The sequence below is a fragment of the Styela clava genome, chromosome 2 (assembly GCF_964204865.1).
Source record: "Styela clava chromosome 2, kaStyClav1.hap1.2, whole genome shotgun sequence".
NCBI classification, from domain to species: domain Eukaryota; kingdom Metazoa; phylum Chordata; class Ascidiacea; order Stolidobranchia; family Styelidae; genus Styela; species Styela clava.
Genome location: NC_135251.1, coordinates 23,679,291 through 23,698,290, shown reverse-complemented (window position 1 = coordinate 23,698,290; position 19,000 = coordinate 23,679,291). Strand labels below are relative to the sequence as shown.

Sequence of the window (19,000 nt, the reverse complement as noted above, 5' to 3'; positions counted from 1 at the left end):
CTCCTTCGATTTGGTGGTATAACTCAGCTATCAATACGCGGATAGCGGCGTGGTGCAGCAATGCCTTTCTTCCATTTATTTGCACTATCAGATCACTGATATCTTTGTATCGTTGTTGTGATGCGGACAGCGAGTGTGGTGATTGCGGGCTTGCGCAGCTGTGGGTGAGTTTTTTAGCATTATTTTTACACACTAGGCTGCTAGGATGTACGGTAATCGTTGATACCTTAAGGTTAGCTGATTTATTCCGATAAAAACTGTAAGTTATAGTCAAATATGGGCGTTTTTAATTACCAAGATAGTTTTTTTTATAGACTATTTTAAATATGTTTCACGTTAATAAGTAGCATGCCATAAATGGGGCCCCACTAAAAAGGTAGGTATCATAGGTATCACTCACTAAAAAGGTAGGTATCAGTAGTAAATGACTAAAAATGTAGGTATCAGTAGTAAATAACTAAAAAGGTAGGTATCAGTAGTAGATGACTAAAAAGGTAGGTATCAGTAGTAAATAACTAAAAAGGTAGGTATCAGTAGTAGATGACTAAAAAGGGGGCTCCCGAAGTATGCGAACCAAGATGGCGGACATCGGAATGTAATATGTGTACTAGGTTAGGGTTAGGCCATAATTTTAGGTATAAATACTACGGGAGGCCCTTGGCTAGTCTTCGAACTGATACTGATACCTACCTTTTTAGTCATTTACTACTGATACCTACCTTTTTAGTCATTTACTACTGATACCTACCTTTTTAGTCATTTACTACTGATACCTACGGTACCTTTTTAGTTATTTACTACTGATACCTACCTTTTTAGTCATTTACTACTGATACCTACCGGTACTCTTTTAGTCTCTTTTTATGGAGTGATACCTATGATACCTACCTTTTTAGTAGGGTCCATAAAATGTACATTTTCAGACTTTTACAGTTTATGCTATATGGGTATCCATGTTTGTTCTAGCTACAGGTATTAGATTATAATTTTCTTCTTTACTCAAGCAATCACAATTGAAAAAATGATAAATCGTTCATACAACTTCATTTACTAGGTACCGGTACTGAGGTACCATATACTATGCAAACATTCTGGTGATATTACATTGTAGACACAGTCCATTCAAAAGTTATTATATGAAACTTTGTTGAACAATAGCTCTTAATTTTAGTATAATTCCAGAATTCAGGGTCAGTTACTGGTACGGTACATGGCCTGGTTAAATAAATTTCTGTGCACTTTAATCCACTTCCGCATTATCAATATGACACTCTAAACATCAAATAGCTGAAACTGATAATATTATTTTATACTGTAATATAGTCAATTTTTCAATATTTACCTTTCATACACAGTCATCTTATCCAGTCAATACTGAATATGCATGTCGTTGTGTATTTATGTTGTTGTCCTTGTGAGGACTGTTTTATGAAACAATAAACCTCTGTGAATTTCTGTCAAGAATTTTAACTTCTATTACCACCATAGAAAGTGAAATTTCGACTCTGGTTCCAGACTTATAAAAATTAAAAATTCTTGTATTGACTTTGACTTCTGGAAGTTTGGAAAATGATTCCGGCTCCATCTCTAACTTCATCTCAAATAGAAGCATGGCGAACACTGACTCTCATATCACAGTCGTGCATATGATGACGAATGGGATAATTCACTCTCATCCAAGGAGATAACTTTTATTCGAAGAATTCTTGACTAGTGGTGATATGGAGTGCTGAGTATTCCATGATGGGATGTAAGATAGGAAATGACGTGACGTGACGGTAAATGCAAAGACCTTCTGTTTATCCTCCTTAACAAACAAATTTCTACTATTTTGGATTGTACTACCAAATGTAAATTTTTTATGGCATTGAGAGGAGAAAGAATTGAAGAGAATGTATCCAACTGTCGATGTTTAAGTGGGATTCGATGGTTTAATTACGGTAACCCTTACCTAATCCTGCATCTTTTTATGCATAAAACACCAGTGAACCCTGCTACCTGTATTTACATGTCAATAGAAAATATTGCCATTCAAAAGATGCGTGGAGATAGGTATCTATTACCGGTTTTTTTCCTTATGTTGACATGTACTTATTTATATATTGACAAACAATGTTGTGAAGATTTGTGTCTGGCTTCTTGGTTTTGTGGGTGACCCCAATAAATGCTTAATTGTACTTGAAGGCGAGGTTTAAATTTGAAGAGATCATAATTTATTCAAATCGCATCTGACCAAGATGTTAGTTTACAATGATTGCAGTAGATCTTTCTCCAACCCTCTTTAAAAATCATGTCTGGTCCATGCATCTGAAACAAATAACTGGCAAACCACTCCCATACCCGACATGGACTGGTAATCAGACAAGAGACCACATTCTGCCATATGATTCAGTCGTCTAATCGGCTTTTTCTACTACGGGATGAATATGTAAATCTTATCCTATCTACAAAATTGCGTACAAATTGTGAAACCCGACAACTCATTCTTGTCTGGGAATCATACCAATCGAGATTGAAATGTAGAAGATACCTGATAAGAGATGGTATTCAATACCCGTTTCTGATTTGCCATCCTGAACATTGGTACAGTATCAGATGTGGTGCTTCATGGTTGTACACTATTAACGTCCCATCAACAGATGTCTGGTCTGGATCAGTCAAGCGTAAACAATTGGGCACAAGCCTATCACAGTACAATTGAAGTGGCGGACTCCATCAAGTGTATTGATTTTTCAGAGCGATCTCCATTTCATATTGCACTCAACATTCATTTTTTTATGCCTAATATGTGACAATATTTTGAGCTGAATCCAGATGGATTTCTGTAATGTTGTTATCAGTTACTATTCTGAACAAAAACAGAGCGTAATTTATTTATATAGGCTATCATAATATTGCCATGAATATCATGTTCTGAAATGTCTGAACACTGTAAAAAGGAAAATTTAAAACAAATTTTAGGGTTTTTAAGTCTGAGTATTTTTATAACATTCTTGAAAAAGTCTGATGGATATAGCTTTTTCATTCAAATTTGACGGAATATGACATCATCCAGCAAATGGTACCAAAAAAGATAGAAATCTGCGCTACTACAGTAAACATGTTGTGATGATTGGACAGTCATCGTCATGCCATGCAATTCTAAGAAAACCAAGGTATTTCCGGATCTGACGATTTTAAAAAATGGAAAGGATTTTGTGACTTTCTATTCAACTTTTTTACCATAAAATTTATTAATAGCTTATAATGTTCAGCTATGGCTGGAGTACTTATGCTTTTTTCAAGTAGGAATATTTTGACTCTCTCAAGACTATTTCAACTTGACATTCAGCAGAAGCTTAACACAAGAATTGAATGACTGAAAGATTGAACTACTGTAAACATGGAAGCTGAATAATCCCTTCCAGGGTGATGCTAAGAGTGCATAATGTTTATATTGATTAACCATGTGTTTCTACAATGCATACCTGGTGTTTTTCAGAAGTTCTACGAAATATTAAGTTGAAGCATGTTCTCTTATGTTATTCCACTGGATTCTGATATTATTTTGATTTTATATGACAGCAAAGTAACTGATATAGTTGCCTGTTTTTATTCTATGTTCTTACTTTATATAATTTGCGTTTTATGAACAATATCAATTGTTGATTCAAGATTAAGTCAGCTGAATATAAAGTATTTTTCCATAGCCCACATCAGATTGTTCATGTATTGCATTTAAATTGAAATGGCTGAATCATCCTATTGAATGGCATTATTTTATTATCCATATTTTTTCCATGTCAGAGATGTGGAAATGTTTGTGACTTGTGAAAATTTGGGTATCAATGATGTTTTCTACTATGTGGTACATATTATTATATGATCAGAATATGGATCGTGAAAGAATATTAAATTTTATATTATGAAATAAATGCAGCTTGGCTTTATTAACGTGATGGTGTTGACATGACCTATATCTTCATATTCAGGAGGTGACTTGATGTTACTTGAATTGCGAACACAGAAAGCCAATGTTACTACTATGACAATCTGCTCAAGGTTTTTGGTGCATGCACTTTGTCATTTCTTCTCATATCTGTTAGTTTTCTCCAAAACAGGATTGCAACTTAATTTAATAGTTAATAATTAATATTATCAGAATGAGTCACAGAGGCAAATGGCACTATAACCGGTCCAAAGATCAACCTCATAGCAGCAGAAGACATGCATCACGACGAGGAAGCAGACGTTCTTGCGGTTATAATAATTCTACTAAGTCTTCTTCGTATAACTCATCATGGAGAAAACCCGACAATAATGAATACAAATTCTCATCAAGACAGACGAATAATAGACACATCCCCAAAAGTCCAAAGTATGATCCAGAATTGGATGGAGTTCCTATAGAATCTGATGGATCAATGGATTTGGATGATCTATCCGATTCAAATAAGCCAATTGAAGTTAATATTTCTTCAACATCTACACCTATTCCGGCCCCAAGTAGTCCTGATATACCAGATCATTGTTGGGTTGGTGAATACCTTGATGAAGGGGAAGAAAAAGATACTATTCCTTTGGCTTATGATATGGCTGCTAAAGAAATGCTTCACAAAAAACCTACACAGATTGAGGTGAAAACTCAAAACAATGATTTGCAATATGCTTCGACATCTTCGCGTCTAGGAGATGATTACATTGGCAAGCAAGATAATCTGAGGCCTTATCATATGGGGAGTTCATATGATAATTCTGATATTGTTAAAAATATTAAAAACCCTGAATTATTTTCAGAGCAAAAGAGCAGAATGAATCTAGAAACGCAGAGTGAAAATGTTGATTTGAGAAATTACAATGAATTATATAATGCGTTGATCAGACCCATGGAATATCTTGCCAAATGGGAAAAGCTTAATCCCAAGATTCAACCATCAAAACATTCTCAAGCTCAGCCTGCAGAAGTATTTGATTATGGTCACGGAGATAGCAACAGATTGCGGAGTCCGAGTCTCCCTCTGAGCAACCAGTCAATGTCGTCCCATGAAGAAAAGCCTTATTTGAATGATTCAGGAAGTAAATTTCATTACAAAAAACCTAGCCGCCAAACTTCTAGATCTCGTTCTCGTGAGCCAGTTAAAATGACATACGAGGACTACAAGAAAAAATATTCCAAAAAATTGCAAAATCCCTCTCCCACACGTCAGCATTTCGACTCCGTACAAGACAAACTTTACTTTGCCGAAAAAAAGACTAGGGGTCCTAATTCATCCAACTATGTATCTCAGCCGCAGACCAATGATAGCTCTAATGACTTTATACCTGTTCGAGATAACTCTGCAAATCGGGAGACCCAGGAAGGTTTTCCTATCACCGTATTGACAACATCATATCGTCAAAGACGTAGTTCTTCCAGAACAACTGAAGATTTGGACAACTCTGTGGGATCGATGACCGCTGAACAACCACTTAGAATAAAACCGGATTTGAAAAAATTCCAGAAAGACTTTAACAGACAAAATGTTTCATCAGATAATGTATTGAAAGTCTGTGGGAGCAGCCACCAACCTCAGACAACCTATTATAGGGGGAGCTTCAATGACACACGTAAAGTTTTATTTGATAAGACTAAAGAAAAGATTGGCAGGTATGTGTTTTTGTGGACTGTGTAGTCAGGGAAATAAAAAGTTAACATAACTACATAAATTTGACATAAATTGAAGTTAAATTCAAATTATCATATTCAATCGACGTAATAATAGAGTTTTTCAAATATGCTTCATTCTTATCTCTGCTAATGCTAACTCAAATTTCAAATGGCTGGTGATAGATAACAGAGATGAAAATTTGTTCAATACCCAAAATTGCAACGCCTTTTAGCAATGCATCAAGTCATCAGTCAATTTTTGTTGAGATGCAAGAAAGCATTGTCTTTCATTTAAAAAGCCATTGTTAAATATATTTACCACTTGCAGCAAAAAGAAGGAACAAGATCCCATCTCAAATTCTCGCATCGTTGTGAGAAATTCTCCCCGAACATATTCACCTTCACGTTATTCGCCACCTCCTCCACCACCGCTTCCCTCGAATCGGGATAGATTGTTGAAAAAGTCCACGGTGACTGGTCGATTGCCAAAACCAACACACTCCTATTCTATTGATCCAAAACCTACTATGGAAGGTGCAGATGCCAGCTTCCCATTTCTCAAAAGTCATGAAGCCAGTGACAAGCATTCAGATGACAGTGATGAAGGACATTCCATTCCAGTATTTCAGCGTCGACCTACAAAAAGGCACTCGTCACATGACATTTTGAAAACATCACGTTCTCGAAGACATGAAAGTTTTGTTGAAACCAATGAAAAGGAAAGTAAATTTATCCCTGCCAATGAACATACCTCTCACACAGAAAGATTTGAGGAAAACGTTGAATTTGGTGGATTCAAAAAAAGAAAATTGAATCGTCCGAATTTCAAGAATTTCCAAAATTTGTCTAAAAGACTGGGTGATGAGGTTCATGCTTCTAAAAATCGTGATTATTCTGTCCATAATCGGGAACGTTTGGCTGATGTTCTACCTGTTCCATCCATCGATACATCTGTAATGCCATTGCCAATGGAAGATGCAAGAATATTTCAATCACGCTCTGTAACGGATAAGCCACCAAGTGAAACACGGTCGACTTCAAGTAATATGTCATCAGAGAAAATTGGAAGAAATTATGACAGAAAAAATCATGTAACGAACTTGCAATACAGAGCGATGAGCAAAGAAAGATATGTGTGTCACGATGAAACTAAGCAAAAGTCTATTCAGCCTTTGATGGACATGAATCTTGAGTCACCATCAAGAGGTGATTCGGTTGTACCATTTATTGAGGGTGATTTTGACTCTAGGAATAAAAAATATGATACAAAATTTACAAAGTATAGAGATTCTAGCAGGCCATCAAGTAGAGAAAGTAATCCACCAGTCGGAGGTAAGAACGCTGTTCAACGAGAACGACAAGTTCGTCATGTCGATAAGGAACATTTGGAAGATGAACATGATAAAGAAGCACATCGTAACAAAGGTTCACCAGATTTTAGAACTGACGGACGATCTGCAAGTGGAGAAAGAAGCAAGGACGCTGTTCAACAAGAACGACGAGTTCGTCATGTCAATAATGAAAATTGGAAAGATGAACATGATAAAGAAGCACATCGTAGCAAACGTTCACCAGATTTTAGAACTGAAGGACGATCTGCAAGTAGAGAAAGAAGCAAGGACGCTGTTCAACAAGAACGACAAGTTCGTCATGTTGATAATGAAAATTGGAAAGATGAACATGATAAAGAATCACATCGTAACAAACGTTCACCAGATTTTAGAACTGACGGACGATCTGCAAGTAGAGAAAGAAGCAAGGACGCTGTTCAACAAGAACGACAAGTTCGTCATGTCGATGAAGAAAATTGGAAAGATGAACATGATAAAGAAGCACATCGTAACAAACGTTCACCAGATTTTAGAACTAACGAACAATCTGCAAGTAGAGAAAAAAGTTTTCCCGAATCTAAAAAAGATCACCAAAAATATGTAAGAAAGAGAGGCGGTGATTCGGCACAAACAAAAGATCTGCCCTCGACGAAAAGATCTGTTGTGAGAGAAACTAGAAGTCAACAAAGAATTGTCACTTCAGAGGAAGAAAGTAATTCCAATGATCTGACGCAGATAAAAAGAAAACCAGATTCAATTCAACCTGTTATTAAGAAAATGAACAAAGGTAATTGGCTTGAAGAATATGAACATTGGTTTCTACACACTTTGCAACATATGCTGCAAAATGATGAATACGCCACTAAAACTGGATTGTGTGATCCTATTCTTTACTTGGAGTGTGTCACCAAGGGCAATAGAAGAGCTCTCTCTTATATTCCAAGAGGCGACCCTGCTAAACAAATACTCAAATTCATAGCATTGAATAAAGGTGACACAAGTGGTCCAACATCTGTATTAGCTGAGTCTTTAGGGAAGAGTCCAGACCGGATGCAATCACACAGTGATGCTGATTCTTGTGAAAATCTCAATAAAAAGTGTTCTTCAATGCTGGCTCCACAAAGTGAAAAAGAACCTGTTATCGTAAAAGAACCTCCTTTGACGCCTTCCATACCTAAATCGAATGCATCAGATAAGAAAGCAAATGAATTCTTTTTCATTGACAAAAAATCTTCTGGCACTGGCTTTTATAAGGTAAAATCTTTGTTACTATTTAATCCCAAAATTGCTGTGAGTAATATTGCCAAGAATATCAGCAAGGTATTGCTTTGCATCTTTACGGTATATTATCAGTCTGCGTCATGTAATTATTTGAAGAAAATTGTTCAAAACGCTTGTGTTGATCGATTACCTAATATATTCATGTCATGCAAATTATGATGAGAATGTTCAATATCGAAACACGCTTCAAAAGCTTCAAAATTTGCAAAAGGTAAGAAAGGTATATAATTTTTTCTTGAATTCAATTTTGTCATAGAAATCGGTCGCAGAAGATGAAGATCCACTTCCACTGCAGAAAAACACTTCGAAGAAAAGCCAGGAATCGGGTTTTGATGGATCAGGATATAAAAGTACTTCAATAAAATCTGTTAAGATTACCATTACCCAAACATCTAATTCAAATCAACCTGCTGATAGCTTTAGAGGCAAGTCACAGAAAGACACTTTCGATCGTAAAATTACTGATGACAAAAATTTAAGTACTTCAAACAAAAGCAATGATAAAAAGAAGGCAAGTGCACCTTCTGTGGAAAAAGTATTCGATAAAAACTGCTCGAAAGAGGTTTCAACCAACAACAAAAATATTGAAAAAAAGAATGTAAAACCACAAAAAAATTCTTCCAATACCATAGATGTGAATACAAAGAATGAACAAAAAAGAATGACGAGAAGCACTTCAGGTGTATCAACTCAAAGTCAAAAGATCAAACAGCCCATAAAACCCAACCCCCCAGACAAAAAGAAGCCCACTCACGAGCCCCAACAAATAGATTCTTCTGTCAAAACTACAATCGCCGAAAAGTCTCGCCCAACACAGCAGAAGGTTAATCAACAACAATCAGCTGGCCCCACTGATAAGACGGTCAATAATGATAAGATGGAAACTGTTAAGAGAACTGTGAAGCAAACCGATAGAGAAAATGATCGTCCCAGAGACAACAAAAATAGCAATCATCATTCTGGAGAAAACAAGACTACTGTACCTATTCAATTAGCGAACAAGCCAACAGCCTCTCACCGGTCAAGTTCTGAAAACCCGTCGTCATCGTGGAATAAATCACGTATTCGGTCCTTCGAGAGTACGACAAGCGATAATTCTACAATTACTTACCAAAAGAAGGATTATATTGAAGTGCCGAAGTCCCGTCCAGTTTTTACTCCCAAACAGGAGAAATTATTACCAGTATTTAAGGTAATACAGAATATATTTCTTTATGTCGTTTGTCGTCGCGTCTATGTTTTGGTAAAATTCCTTTTTCCACACAAGTTCAGTTAACTATACTAGTTTTCATTGTGTGGTCCCGCAATGTTGATTGGTAAACTCACATGGTCACCGGGTCATATTGCTTCCTTTTTGTGACGTCCATAACGAAGATTTATTTTTTATCATTAATGTTTGACTGTTTTATTTTGGTTGACTAAATATTAAATTTGGTAAACCATGCTGAAAGAAATGATTTTGACCTATTTAAAAACAAAGTGGCTGTATATATTAGTAGTGGTTTATTGTCTGGAGTTTTTTTATGGGAAGGTGTTGAAAACAAGCTTTATCTATATATGATGTGCTTCTCTAATACAACTATTATTTGATAAAATTTTAATCTTATGACATTGATGGTCATTTTTGTTATTGCACCTACATTTTCCGCTTTAACGTGGAATTAGTATAATATTCATAGTGGCATAATGATATTTGGTTTTATAAGTTATCATGTCAAAAATAATGGCTGCAACTTCTATAGCACTAAATAAGTTTGGTATTCTGTCTAATCAAGTCGCGATCGTTTTTGATGTTTATATCTATGTGCTCGTCAAAATAAGTTTTTATATAAGTTAACAATTCTACGAAAACATTTTCTAATTACATGTTATAAATATATTTGTGAATACCCTAAATGAAGCAGGTATCATCATTTATTTAAGTAACAATGACTTAAAGTTACATCCTTGAAAAATGAAATTATTTCATCATTGAAATCTCAGATATACAGGTAATTCGATTGTTACTAATTAGTACTGATATAAAGAATTCTCTATCTCTATGATCCACTTGATCATTAAGTTTCATGGTTTGAAGGACTCTATAACTCTTTGTTTTACAGCAACAAGTGGAAAAAACTGTAATTCAGAAAAACTTGAATATATTATATAACTTTGACAAATATAGAAAAACAAAGATACTTGGTGTGGCAAGGGACATCTTACAAACATTTGACAAAGCTTATAAAACTGCTTGTTTCAATAGTGATCAAGCTATTTATTGCATCTGGAGTTTGTTCGACAAGCCAAGCAAAGACATACTGGTAAGCTTTTTTGATATGCTTGACATTGCCCCATAGGACTGCCCTCTGACATGTTGTATCTTTTTCATTTTTTATATTTGGCCAATGTTTTGGACTGTGGGTTATATCATATCAATACCCTTTTGGTAATTAATCCGAAGTATATGAAGGCTTTTTCAATTTTTCCACTTGCCTATTTGTTTCATTTTTCATCCGATAAACTGATTTTGTACTTCTGGACCAATTTTGTTTAGCTTTTTTTCGCTGTATCCTTTTGAATGGAAACTTACTGAAAGGCAATTTTCCCCTACTTTTTCAAACTAATATGCTTGGTTTTTTTTTTAGGATGAATATAATCGAAGACTTCGAAGAGTAAATTTAGAAAAGCCTTGTTTTGGCGTTGATACAAAAACCTTCATACTTTTTCAGGTTTGTGAATCTCCGGGTCCTTTTTGAAAATTTGCTATTGACAAATACAACAGAAAAGAAAAACTGGTTTTCAAACTAAAATTACAGTTTAATAATAAAAAAAATTATGAAGGAATAGAGAGATACATATATAGCAACAAAGTGCTAGATATTCCCATTTCATAATTTTAAAATGAATTTTACCTTAGCATTCGATATTTTATCTTGGCGCATGGTGTAAGTCTCAAGTGCTTGCTACTACCAACATCCTATGCAACATTCACAGGTTCAAATTTCACGAAGGCATGTGTAGGAGGGTTGCTTGATTACCTTTAATTAGATAATTTTTTTCAATTGCAGAAAACGGTTTTCAACCTTTGTTATGACTACCTACAACCGAAGGTTAAATATAGGGAGCAATTTGCTGGAAGTATTAGACATGTTAGGTTATATGCAGAAAACATGTTTCCTCAGTTTCAAGGAGAATCACACTATTTGATAAAGCTTTGGACATGGTGTGAGAGAATGTATATGGTAAGTGAATTCCATACATTGCAATTTAAAATTTATAGTTGCTAATTTTTTAGATCAGACCCAACTTCCTTTCTGAATTCAGGATCTTGATTTTTTTGGCAATCCTAGATCACCAAATATAGCTAGCTACACTATGTTATTTTGCATTGATAGTGAAAGCTAACCCGAGGAAAACCAAAACGAGTCGAATACCTTTGAAAAAATGATTATCTCACCTTTTATGCATTTACAATGATTTGTGTAAATTTTCTATTGAAAACTATATACAATATATTTGATTTTCCACATTCTAAAATTTTGGCCATCTCTGATCTAGCAACCTCACTCTCGATAACCCCAACAAATAAATTCATTATTCTCTGTCTTAATATTCGGACCATTGTGATCTACTTTTACCTTGATTTTATATATACTTATAAATGAATATGGCATTTACAGATTCTGGAAACAAAAGGGTTGCCTAGTTCAGATAAACACTATTTACTTAGTGATTACGAACCTGCTAAAAACCTTGAAGAAAAAATATCTTTATGGTTAAAGGAAAAAGATCGCAACCCACTGTATGAAATTCCAGGTTCGTAGTAGTGAAAGATTTTATAAATCATATTATATCTAAATTGGTTATCTGGTCTGTAACTGGGGAAACTATCATAGTTTGTTTTTTAGGATGGTTTCATCAGTTAATAATTTTTTTGCTTAGTCCTTTTTGGGTGTTATGGTAGTTAATTTTGTCTGTTGCTAAAAGTTTTGCTCTTGATTTGTGTGGTGTTCATTTTATGGTTGGAAGACGAGATCTACCATTATGGAATATTTTACACGACCCTTCATGCTCTTTTTAAATCAAGATTTTGGCAAGTAATCCACTCCATTTTGTGAATTTCAAACAAATGAATCACTATTCTTAATTTCAGATGATACGAGCATTAAATTAGTTCTTGAAGTTCATTGTGAACTTCTTAAGAAAGATGATCGCAGCACAAAGCAGATGGCTGTGATGATGATTGTCGGAGTTTGGACAGAAGGTTTATCCAGCAAAATAAGACCATCTACGCAAACAGAGGAAAATAAGGTTAATATTCTACTAATTATTAATATAATTTGGGTGTGGAGTGGGACATCAAAATGTTTTTATTAATCTGGTAATTCTAACCGGCCTGCCATGTGGCCAAGCTTTGTTTTAAATGTGAATATGGTATACATTATATATAGGCACAACCAACATAATTTTTTATTATATTGTGCAAGGGTTCAGGTTTGTATTTACCAACAACTATTTAATTAATCGTTCCAATTGGCTGGAACTGATTATTAATATAGAGACCGAAATAGGAAAAGCTGAATAACTTGATATTTGAATATTTATGACATTTCAGAATGTCACTGAAGAGTTTGACGAATCTGAATTAGATGATCTTGTGATTTTGGATGAAGTTTATTCCGATGACTCTGACCCGAATGATGATGAAGTGGTATATATAAAATGGATTGTATTATGAATATTATGTCTGTATTATAGATGATGCTGTTAATGTGATGTCCTTATCTTATCATGCCCACGAAACAAATTTTACAATCCAAAATAGTGTTTAACTACAGTTTTCCGATTCTGGTGTGTTGTTTTAATATATTTCAACTTGTATTTCATTAAGCTTTTATCAAACCATTAAATATAAAATTTTCATTTCTTCATACCAAGTTCAAATTTGCACTCAACATCATTGATATTGTGTGGTAAGGGAAACTCACAACATCTTAAGAATGAAGAATATTTTTGAGTCAGCCTCAGGTTTTGGATAAGCAGGCACATGTTATATGTTTCTCGATTAGTAGATCATCACTTTTTTACTAAACATATCCTTCTTTATGATTTAGGAAATCGACATTGATGTCAGTGATGATATTTCGAGCATTTCAAGTGTTCAAGTTATTGATCTTTTCTGAGTTCTGATAATCTTCAAACGGAGTAAATTTTTGCTGCCGATCACAACTGCCTCAAAATGCGCAATGTAGAATGCAAAGATAACGATACACTGTCCTTGTGGTGGCAACTGCTTCAGTATCGTATTGGAAGAACAAAAACTTCATCTGTAGTATTCTGAGTCTGTATTTCATGTCAATAGGTTTCAAAGACATATGTATATTCAATCCAAATGTTAATGTTCTTGTGCCATGCCTAGCGTTTTGCACATTCATTGTTGGTGTGTGTTACCCACTGTAAAATATGAAGATATTTCATGAATAAAAATAATGTTTGATTGGATTGATTTGAATGCTTTATATTGGCTGTATTGCCAGTTTTGTATGGGTTTGCCTACAGACAATATTTGCTTTGCGGATTTCAAATTATGCTTCTTGCATTAGTTGTCTAATATTGAGGGTTGATATCAGGATACCATTGGGACTGGTTTGTGTTATTTTCTGCTAAGTAATGTTATCGTAGTGAAAAGTCCAACAGTCATTGCGAAAAAGTATTCTGAATGGGTGGGGTGTGAAGTTGACAAAATCAGGTGATTGTTGTTCAGGGCTAGTTTTCGACTACTTAACTAGGCATACATGGATGCGGCCAATGGAAAGCCATTATTCAGTTTTACAGCCCTCTTGGGCAAGATCACCCCAATCTAATTTGCAACGCTATTGGTTATGGGAGTGGTAATAAATCTCCCTCTCATGGAACGACCAGGTTTGACATCCAAACCGCAATGCATAATGACTAGGGTATATGATAGACGTCTGGCAGTTATTTGCCACTGTTTGATTTGATTAGGTAAACGAAGTTTTTTACACACAACCTAAGCAGAAATTATACACACCCACACATGTTTATGAAAATTATAAGGACACATTGTGGTTATGAAAAACTACACTTCTGAAATAAATAGGGAGTAGTCTAGTCGCGCATTGAACATATAAGCGGCTCACGAATCATGCCCGATTCCATCCACTTGTCGGACTCAGATCGCGGGGTTTCCCCATATATTACTGAGTCGAACAGCGGTTTTGTCCATATAGTACACGTTGACATGTTCCGGCTCAATAATACGGCGTTCAAAATGAAATGCCGATAGTTGGTTGAATCGTATTTGCTTGTGGAACTGTGTTATTACCGTATGTTCAGTGACTATTAGGTAGGTGAAGTATAGCCATATATGAGAATAATTTTTAAATGTAAAATTAGAGGGATGCTGAAAAATATGGCATCAAATATGAAAAATAGCTTTTTGGAGGATGGAAGAATTGAAAACTTGTTAGAAAAGTCGGTAATGTCATAGCTTTTGATAGTACATTTTTAAGATTGACTAGTATTGATAATATTGACTGTTTTTATAAATAAAATAAAAAAAGTATAGCCATATATAGTCAACTTTAGTGTTTTGTACACTTAATTTATTTATTTTAACATAGAATTATGATAAATGTCTGGGTGCCATACCGTAAAGTACAAAATAGAGATAACTGAATAATGCAGTACCTAATGCAGTAATGTCAGAATGTGTAAATGAAATTAAAAAGTTTAAATATTTTGATATTGTAGTGAAATATTATGATCATAAAATATAGTTGGAAAGGACAGGTGATACTACTGCAAAGTCATCTTTGAGCCATAAAAACTCTATAAAATTTTGTAATTAAGGGGCATTTTTTTCGGATGAATAATAAAATACTTGTTTGACTAATATATCGATCGTGAATAGCCTATACAGCCCAGTCGGGATTTCATGGCCTTTTTGAACGAGAAATCGGGCGTGCAATCAGAAATTCTCGCGTGCAAATAAGAATCCCTGGCGTGCAATTATCAGAGCCATTATATAATGGCTCTGCAATTATAGCTCACGGCGTGCAAAACAACTGCGCCCGCGTGCAACTGACTTTGACATTAGATACCTCTCAATACATCACCGTCCGGTATCGGATAAAAAATACGTTGAATCAGATCAAAAATGGACGTTTGTCTTTGACCCCAAACATTTTTTCTACAGTTTGTCGCTAATTTTGGGAGTGTTTGTGCGATATTGGATACCGGTACTGTTCAGTACATCCGCGTAAAATTATTGAATAAAAAATACGTTGAACCAGAGAAAAATGGACATACTTTGTCATTAATTTTGGGAGTGTTTTTATGTAGAATTAATAAAAATACATCAAATTAGAGCAAAATTGGACGTTTGACCATTGGCCCCAAACAGTATTTTTATACTCCGTCACTAATTTTGAGAGTGTTTGTTCGACTTTAAATACCGGTACTGTTCAGTACATTCGTGTAAAATTATTGTATGAAAAATACGCTAAATCAGAGCCGTACCTGGCCAGCGTTGGTGCGGAGGCGATCTTTTCGTCCATAACTATTCTCACAGGATTCCTATCATTCAACACAATATGGTCTTTTTTGCTTCGCATTTTTCGATCAGACCAAATTTTGCAAGCTAGTATTAGTCGACAATTGTGGAGTTATAATATTTTGGCATCTTTATATTACTGGATTATTGATTTTAAAACAATTTAAACCGATTTACATTGGTGAGCAATTGCAAATTTTCGGCGTGCAAAATTGAATTCGCTCGCGTGCATTTTTGCGGAGCGCTAGCGCCCTCGGGCGTGCACCCGCCATGGAATCCAGTCTGGTATACAGCTATACCATAATACTAATCAACAAAAAATATAATTTGTGGAATGTTCAATCAAGATAGAGATAATAACGTTTTTAATCAGTAAAATACCACGCGTTACCTCACCGATTTGCAGAATGAACTTGTATTCAGAATTATCCAGAAACTGTACTAGAGTCCATTAGAATACGCAATAAATCCATTTATTGATATTTTGTCTAATTATATTTGTTTTTGTCTGTTACCAAAATCTGCCCATTTGAATATTTATTCGCATGCATACTAATGTGGATACCGTAAACATTACATAAGACTGGATATTGAGAGGGCAGTCTGTTGAAATTTGGACAATAAATAATTGCATATTTACATGGGGTGATATGGTATTATTACTTGTTATACTATATCATGATTTTCATAACGAGAGGAAGAATTAGTCCGAGTATTTATAATACTGTAATAGCCGATATATACAGTAGTACTAGTGAGTAGTGTGTCGCGCTGGCGTTTCTGAGATATTTACACATTTTGAAATTTTATACAGCTGTATTGGTAATTTTAATTTCATTGAAATTTCAGAATTTATCAGCCTTTCATCAAGAGTCAAGTGTGACAATACCTTGTGTTTCAATGGCTTATCTCATTGGTATTTAGAGTCTTGAATTGATTTATTGGTCTTCCATCGTATGGGTGGCCGTAGCTAATGGAATATTTATTCAATATAATGAATACCTAATTTTGAAAATAAAGTTTTATCATACAGTTATTTGGCATTTAAATATAAAGCTAAGAAATGATAACTTAGCTTTTGATTATTATAAAATATTATAAACTAATCCGAAATTACTTATCTCTTTGTGAAATGTGATTATACATTTATTTGTGTATGTTGTCTGCTTAACAGGACAAGATTAGAATAGATTTGATATTCCACCTTTTAAATAATTCCTTTTTGAAATATGTTTGGAATTGTATAATACACTATATGATAATCTCTGTTTAGAAGTGTAGGTCAGACTTCACCTGACGTTTGGGGTATTATTTTATGACCTGCATACCAAATAGTGTATAACCAAAATAAAAATAAGTAATTTTGTCAATCGCAGAATATTTTGAGAAAATCTGCCACTGTAGTTTTTTAATGTAATTGGTACTATAGTTTTATGTGTTTTTATTTTCCTCTGAATTTCACTAAGGTTCTTGAATTGTGGATGTTAGAAATCTCAAGAATACTTATACCTCTGCCAATATTATCGGTAGATAAGATAACTTCCAAGTTTTGTGTTATTCACTAAGGTTCTTGAATTGTGGATGTTAGAAATCTTGAGAATACTTATACCTCTGCTAATATTACCGGTAGATAACTCCCAAGTTTTGTGTTATTTCAGTAAGAATTATATATATATATACCGTGTGTATGTTTGCAAAGATAAATAAGATTAGCTTGCTGATGTATTTAAGTAATAAGGAAATATTTTGAAGTGTAATATCTCCTAGTGCATTGGATTCAAACCCAATATCTAATACCTCATCTGGAGTTCCACAGTATCGGGTAGGCAATGCTGAATTAGAAACATTTCAGTATTTTTATTAAATGTATTGAGTCTTGATTAGAGTGAAGATGTTGAAACATTCTATATATTCAAAATCTTCATTTAAACAAAGAAAAAATTTCTTTCTCCATATATAGCGTTGATGACACTATAGCGGATATGAAAATCGTAAAACACTTGGCTGCTCAAGACAAATACTGTACCTTAGTGTGCGTATGTTTTATTTTATCCGGTCATATAAGCTTCTGAGAATCATCGTCAATTACCCAAAGATAGACTGAAAATTGCAGACATTTGTTGTTTTCATAAATACATAATATCAAATCAGGAATATCTTTTTAAGTTCTATATTTCACAACTCCCCATGGATTATGACAATCATTATTCAATCTGTAACTTCGAATTGGTATCTTTTTGTTTTTTTTCGGCCACTAACTTTATATCATGATCAGATTGTATTATTTTTTTGTTTACCTAATTTTTCCTAATAATTTTAGGTGTAATTTCTTAGTATCGGTATAATCACTGTAACCTCATTCTTATGGCTGATCACTGCAATCTCTGAAGACTTGATATAACATATTCGAGGCAGCGTAGCCTGTAGGATTCTGTATTATATCTGTGCAATTGCAACATCTAGTCATCCAACATGGCTGGCTTCAACTGTGATATTTTTGTTGTGGTTTCAATTTCCCTTGTCTTTGTTTTGTGCTCTGTTAATGCGTTTGCTCAATTAGCAGATACAATGCTATGTGCTGATGAGACATGTTCAGGTGAGTCTGTTTTTATTCTACGTTTTGAAGCATCATGTTGCCATATTTTTTGTTTTTTTTGCTTGTATTTTGATTTTGAATTGAGATATTTTTTCTTAAATTTTGGGCTAATTTTATTTTGTGATTTTTCCTTTTCTGAGTTTTTGATTTCCATTATATTTTTACGTCTAATGATTTTGGAATTTGTATCAGTTAATGTTTTTGGGGGGCACAATATTTTGCAATCTAAGATACGTGAGACTGTTGCTCAATAAAGTTTTCCACCATCTGGTCATCCCACCCTCTTTGCAGGCGTAAACTTATATATAGCTCCTAGAGAGAGGTAGATTCTTTCAATTCTATTATTCACTCTATTTCTACATTTGGTTGAGGACTTAATGTCTTGCTTTTAGCAAATTCATTCAAAAAAATAAGTTTTTAGAAAGTTTGTTGTAAAACTGTATCGAATTGTCTAGTCAGGGGTATTTGTAGTTTGAATATTCACAGAAGCTGACAAGTTAGAGATCACAGAATATGAGATCAGATGATATTTGAGACAGTCTAGATATACAGCCATGACTTTGTAAATCAGGAGATGCAGTTGCAAGGTTCAGGAATTGCTTAATTAG

The 19,000-nt window shown here is 34.3% G+C and overlaps 2 protein-coding genes across 6 annotated transcripts in view; both read left to right on the top strand.

The window, feature by feature from the left end:
• The first annotated feature begins 24 nt into the window (after window positions 1-24).
• LOC120336457 (uncharacterized) lies at window positions 25-13,722 on the top strand. Of its 4 annotated transcripts, none has more exons than XM_078109854.1 (11): window positions 25-164; window positions 1,562-5,626; window positions 5,955-8,211; window positions 8,495-9,430; window positions 10,341-10,541; window positions 10,866-10,949; window positions 11,289-11,462; window positions 11,901-12,036; window positions 12,374-12,531; window positions 12,836-12,931; window positions 13,335-13,722. In XM_078109854.1, exons 2-11 carry the CDS (start codon window positions 4,143-4,145, stop codon window positions 13,401-13,403), a joined length of 5,595 nt encoding a protein of 1,864 aa, XP_077965980.1. In that variant the 5' UTR covers window positions 25-164; window positions 1,562-4,142; the 3' UTR covers window positions 13,404-13,722. The 4 variants fall into 4 exon arrangements, with proteins under 4 accessions (XP_077965980.1, XP_077965977.1, XP_077965978.1 ...); XM_078109851.1 differs by having other exon boundaries at window positions 29-164; window positions 4,142-5,626; XM_078109852.1 differs by having other exon boundaries at window positions 29-164; window positions 1,489-5,626.
• Window positions 13,723-18,102: 4,380 nt separating this feature from the next.
• The window catches only part of LOC120335233 (uncharacterized), a 33,002-nt gene continuing 32,104 nt past the window's right edge, over window positions 18,103-19,000 (top strand). For both annotated transcript variants that reach the window (XM_039402709.2, XM_039402708.2), the window contains exon 1: window positions 18,103-18,392. In XM_039402709.2, coding sequence (XP_039258643.2) covers window positions 18,269-18,392 — 124 coding nt within the window. In that variant the 5' untranslated portion in view covers window positions 18,103-18,268. The remainder of the gene's footprint in view (window positions 18,393-19,000) is intronic.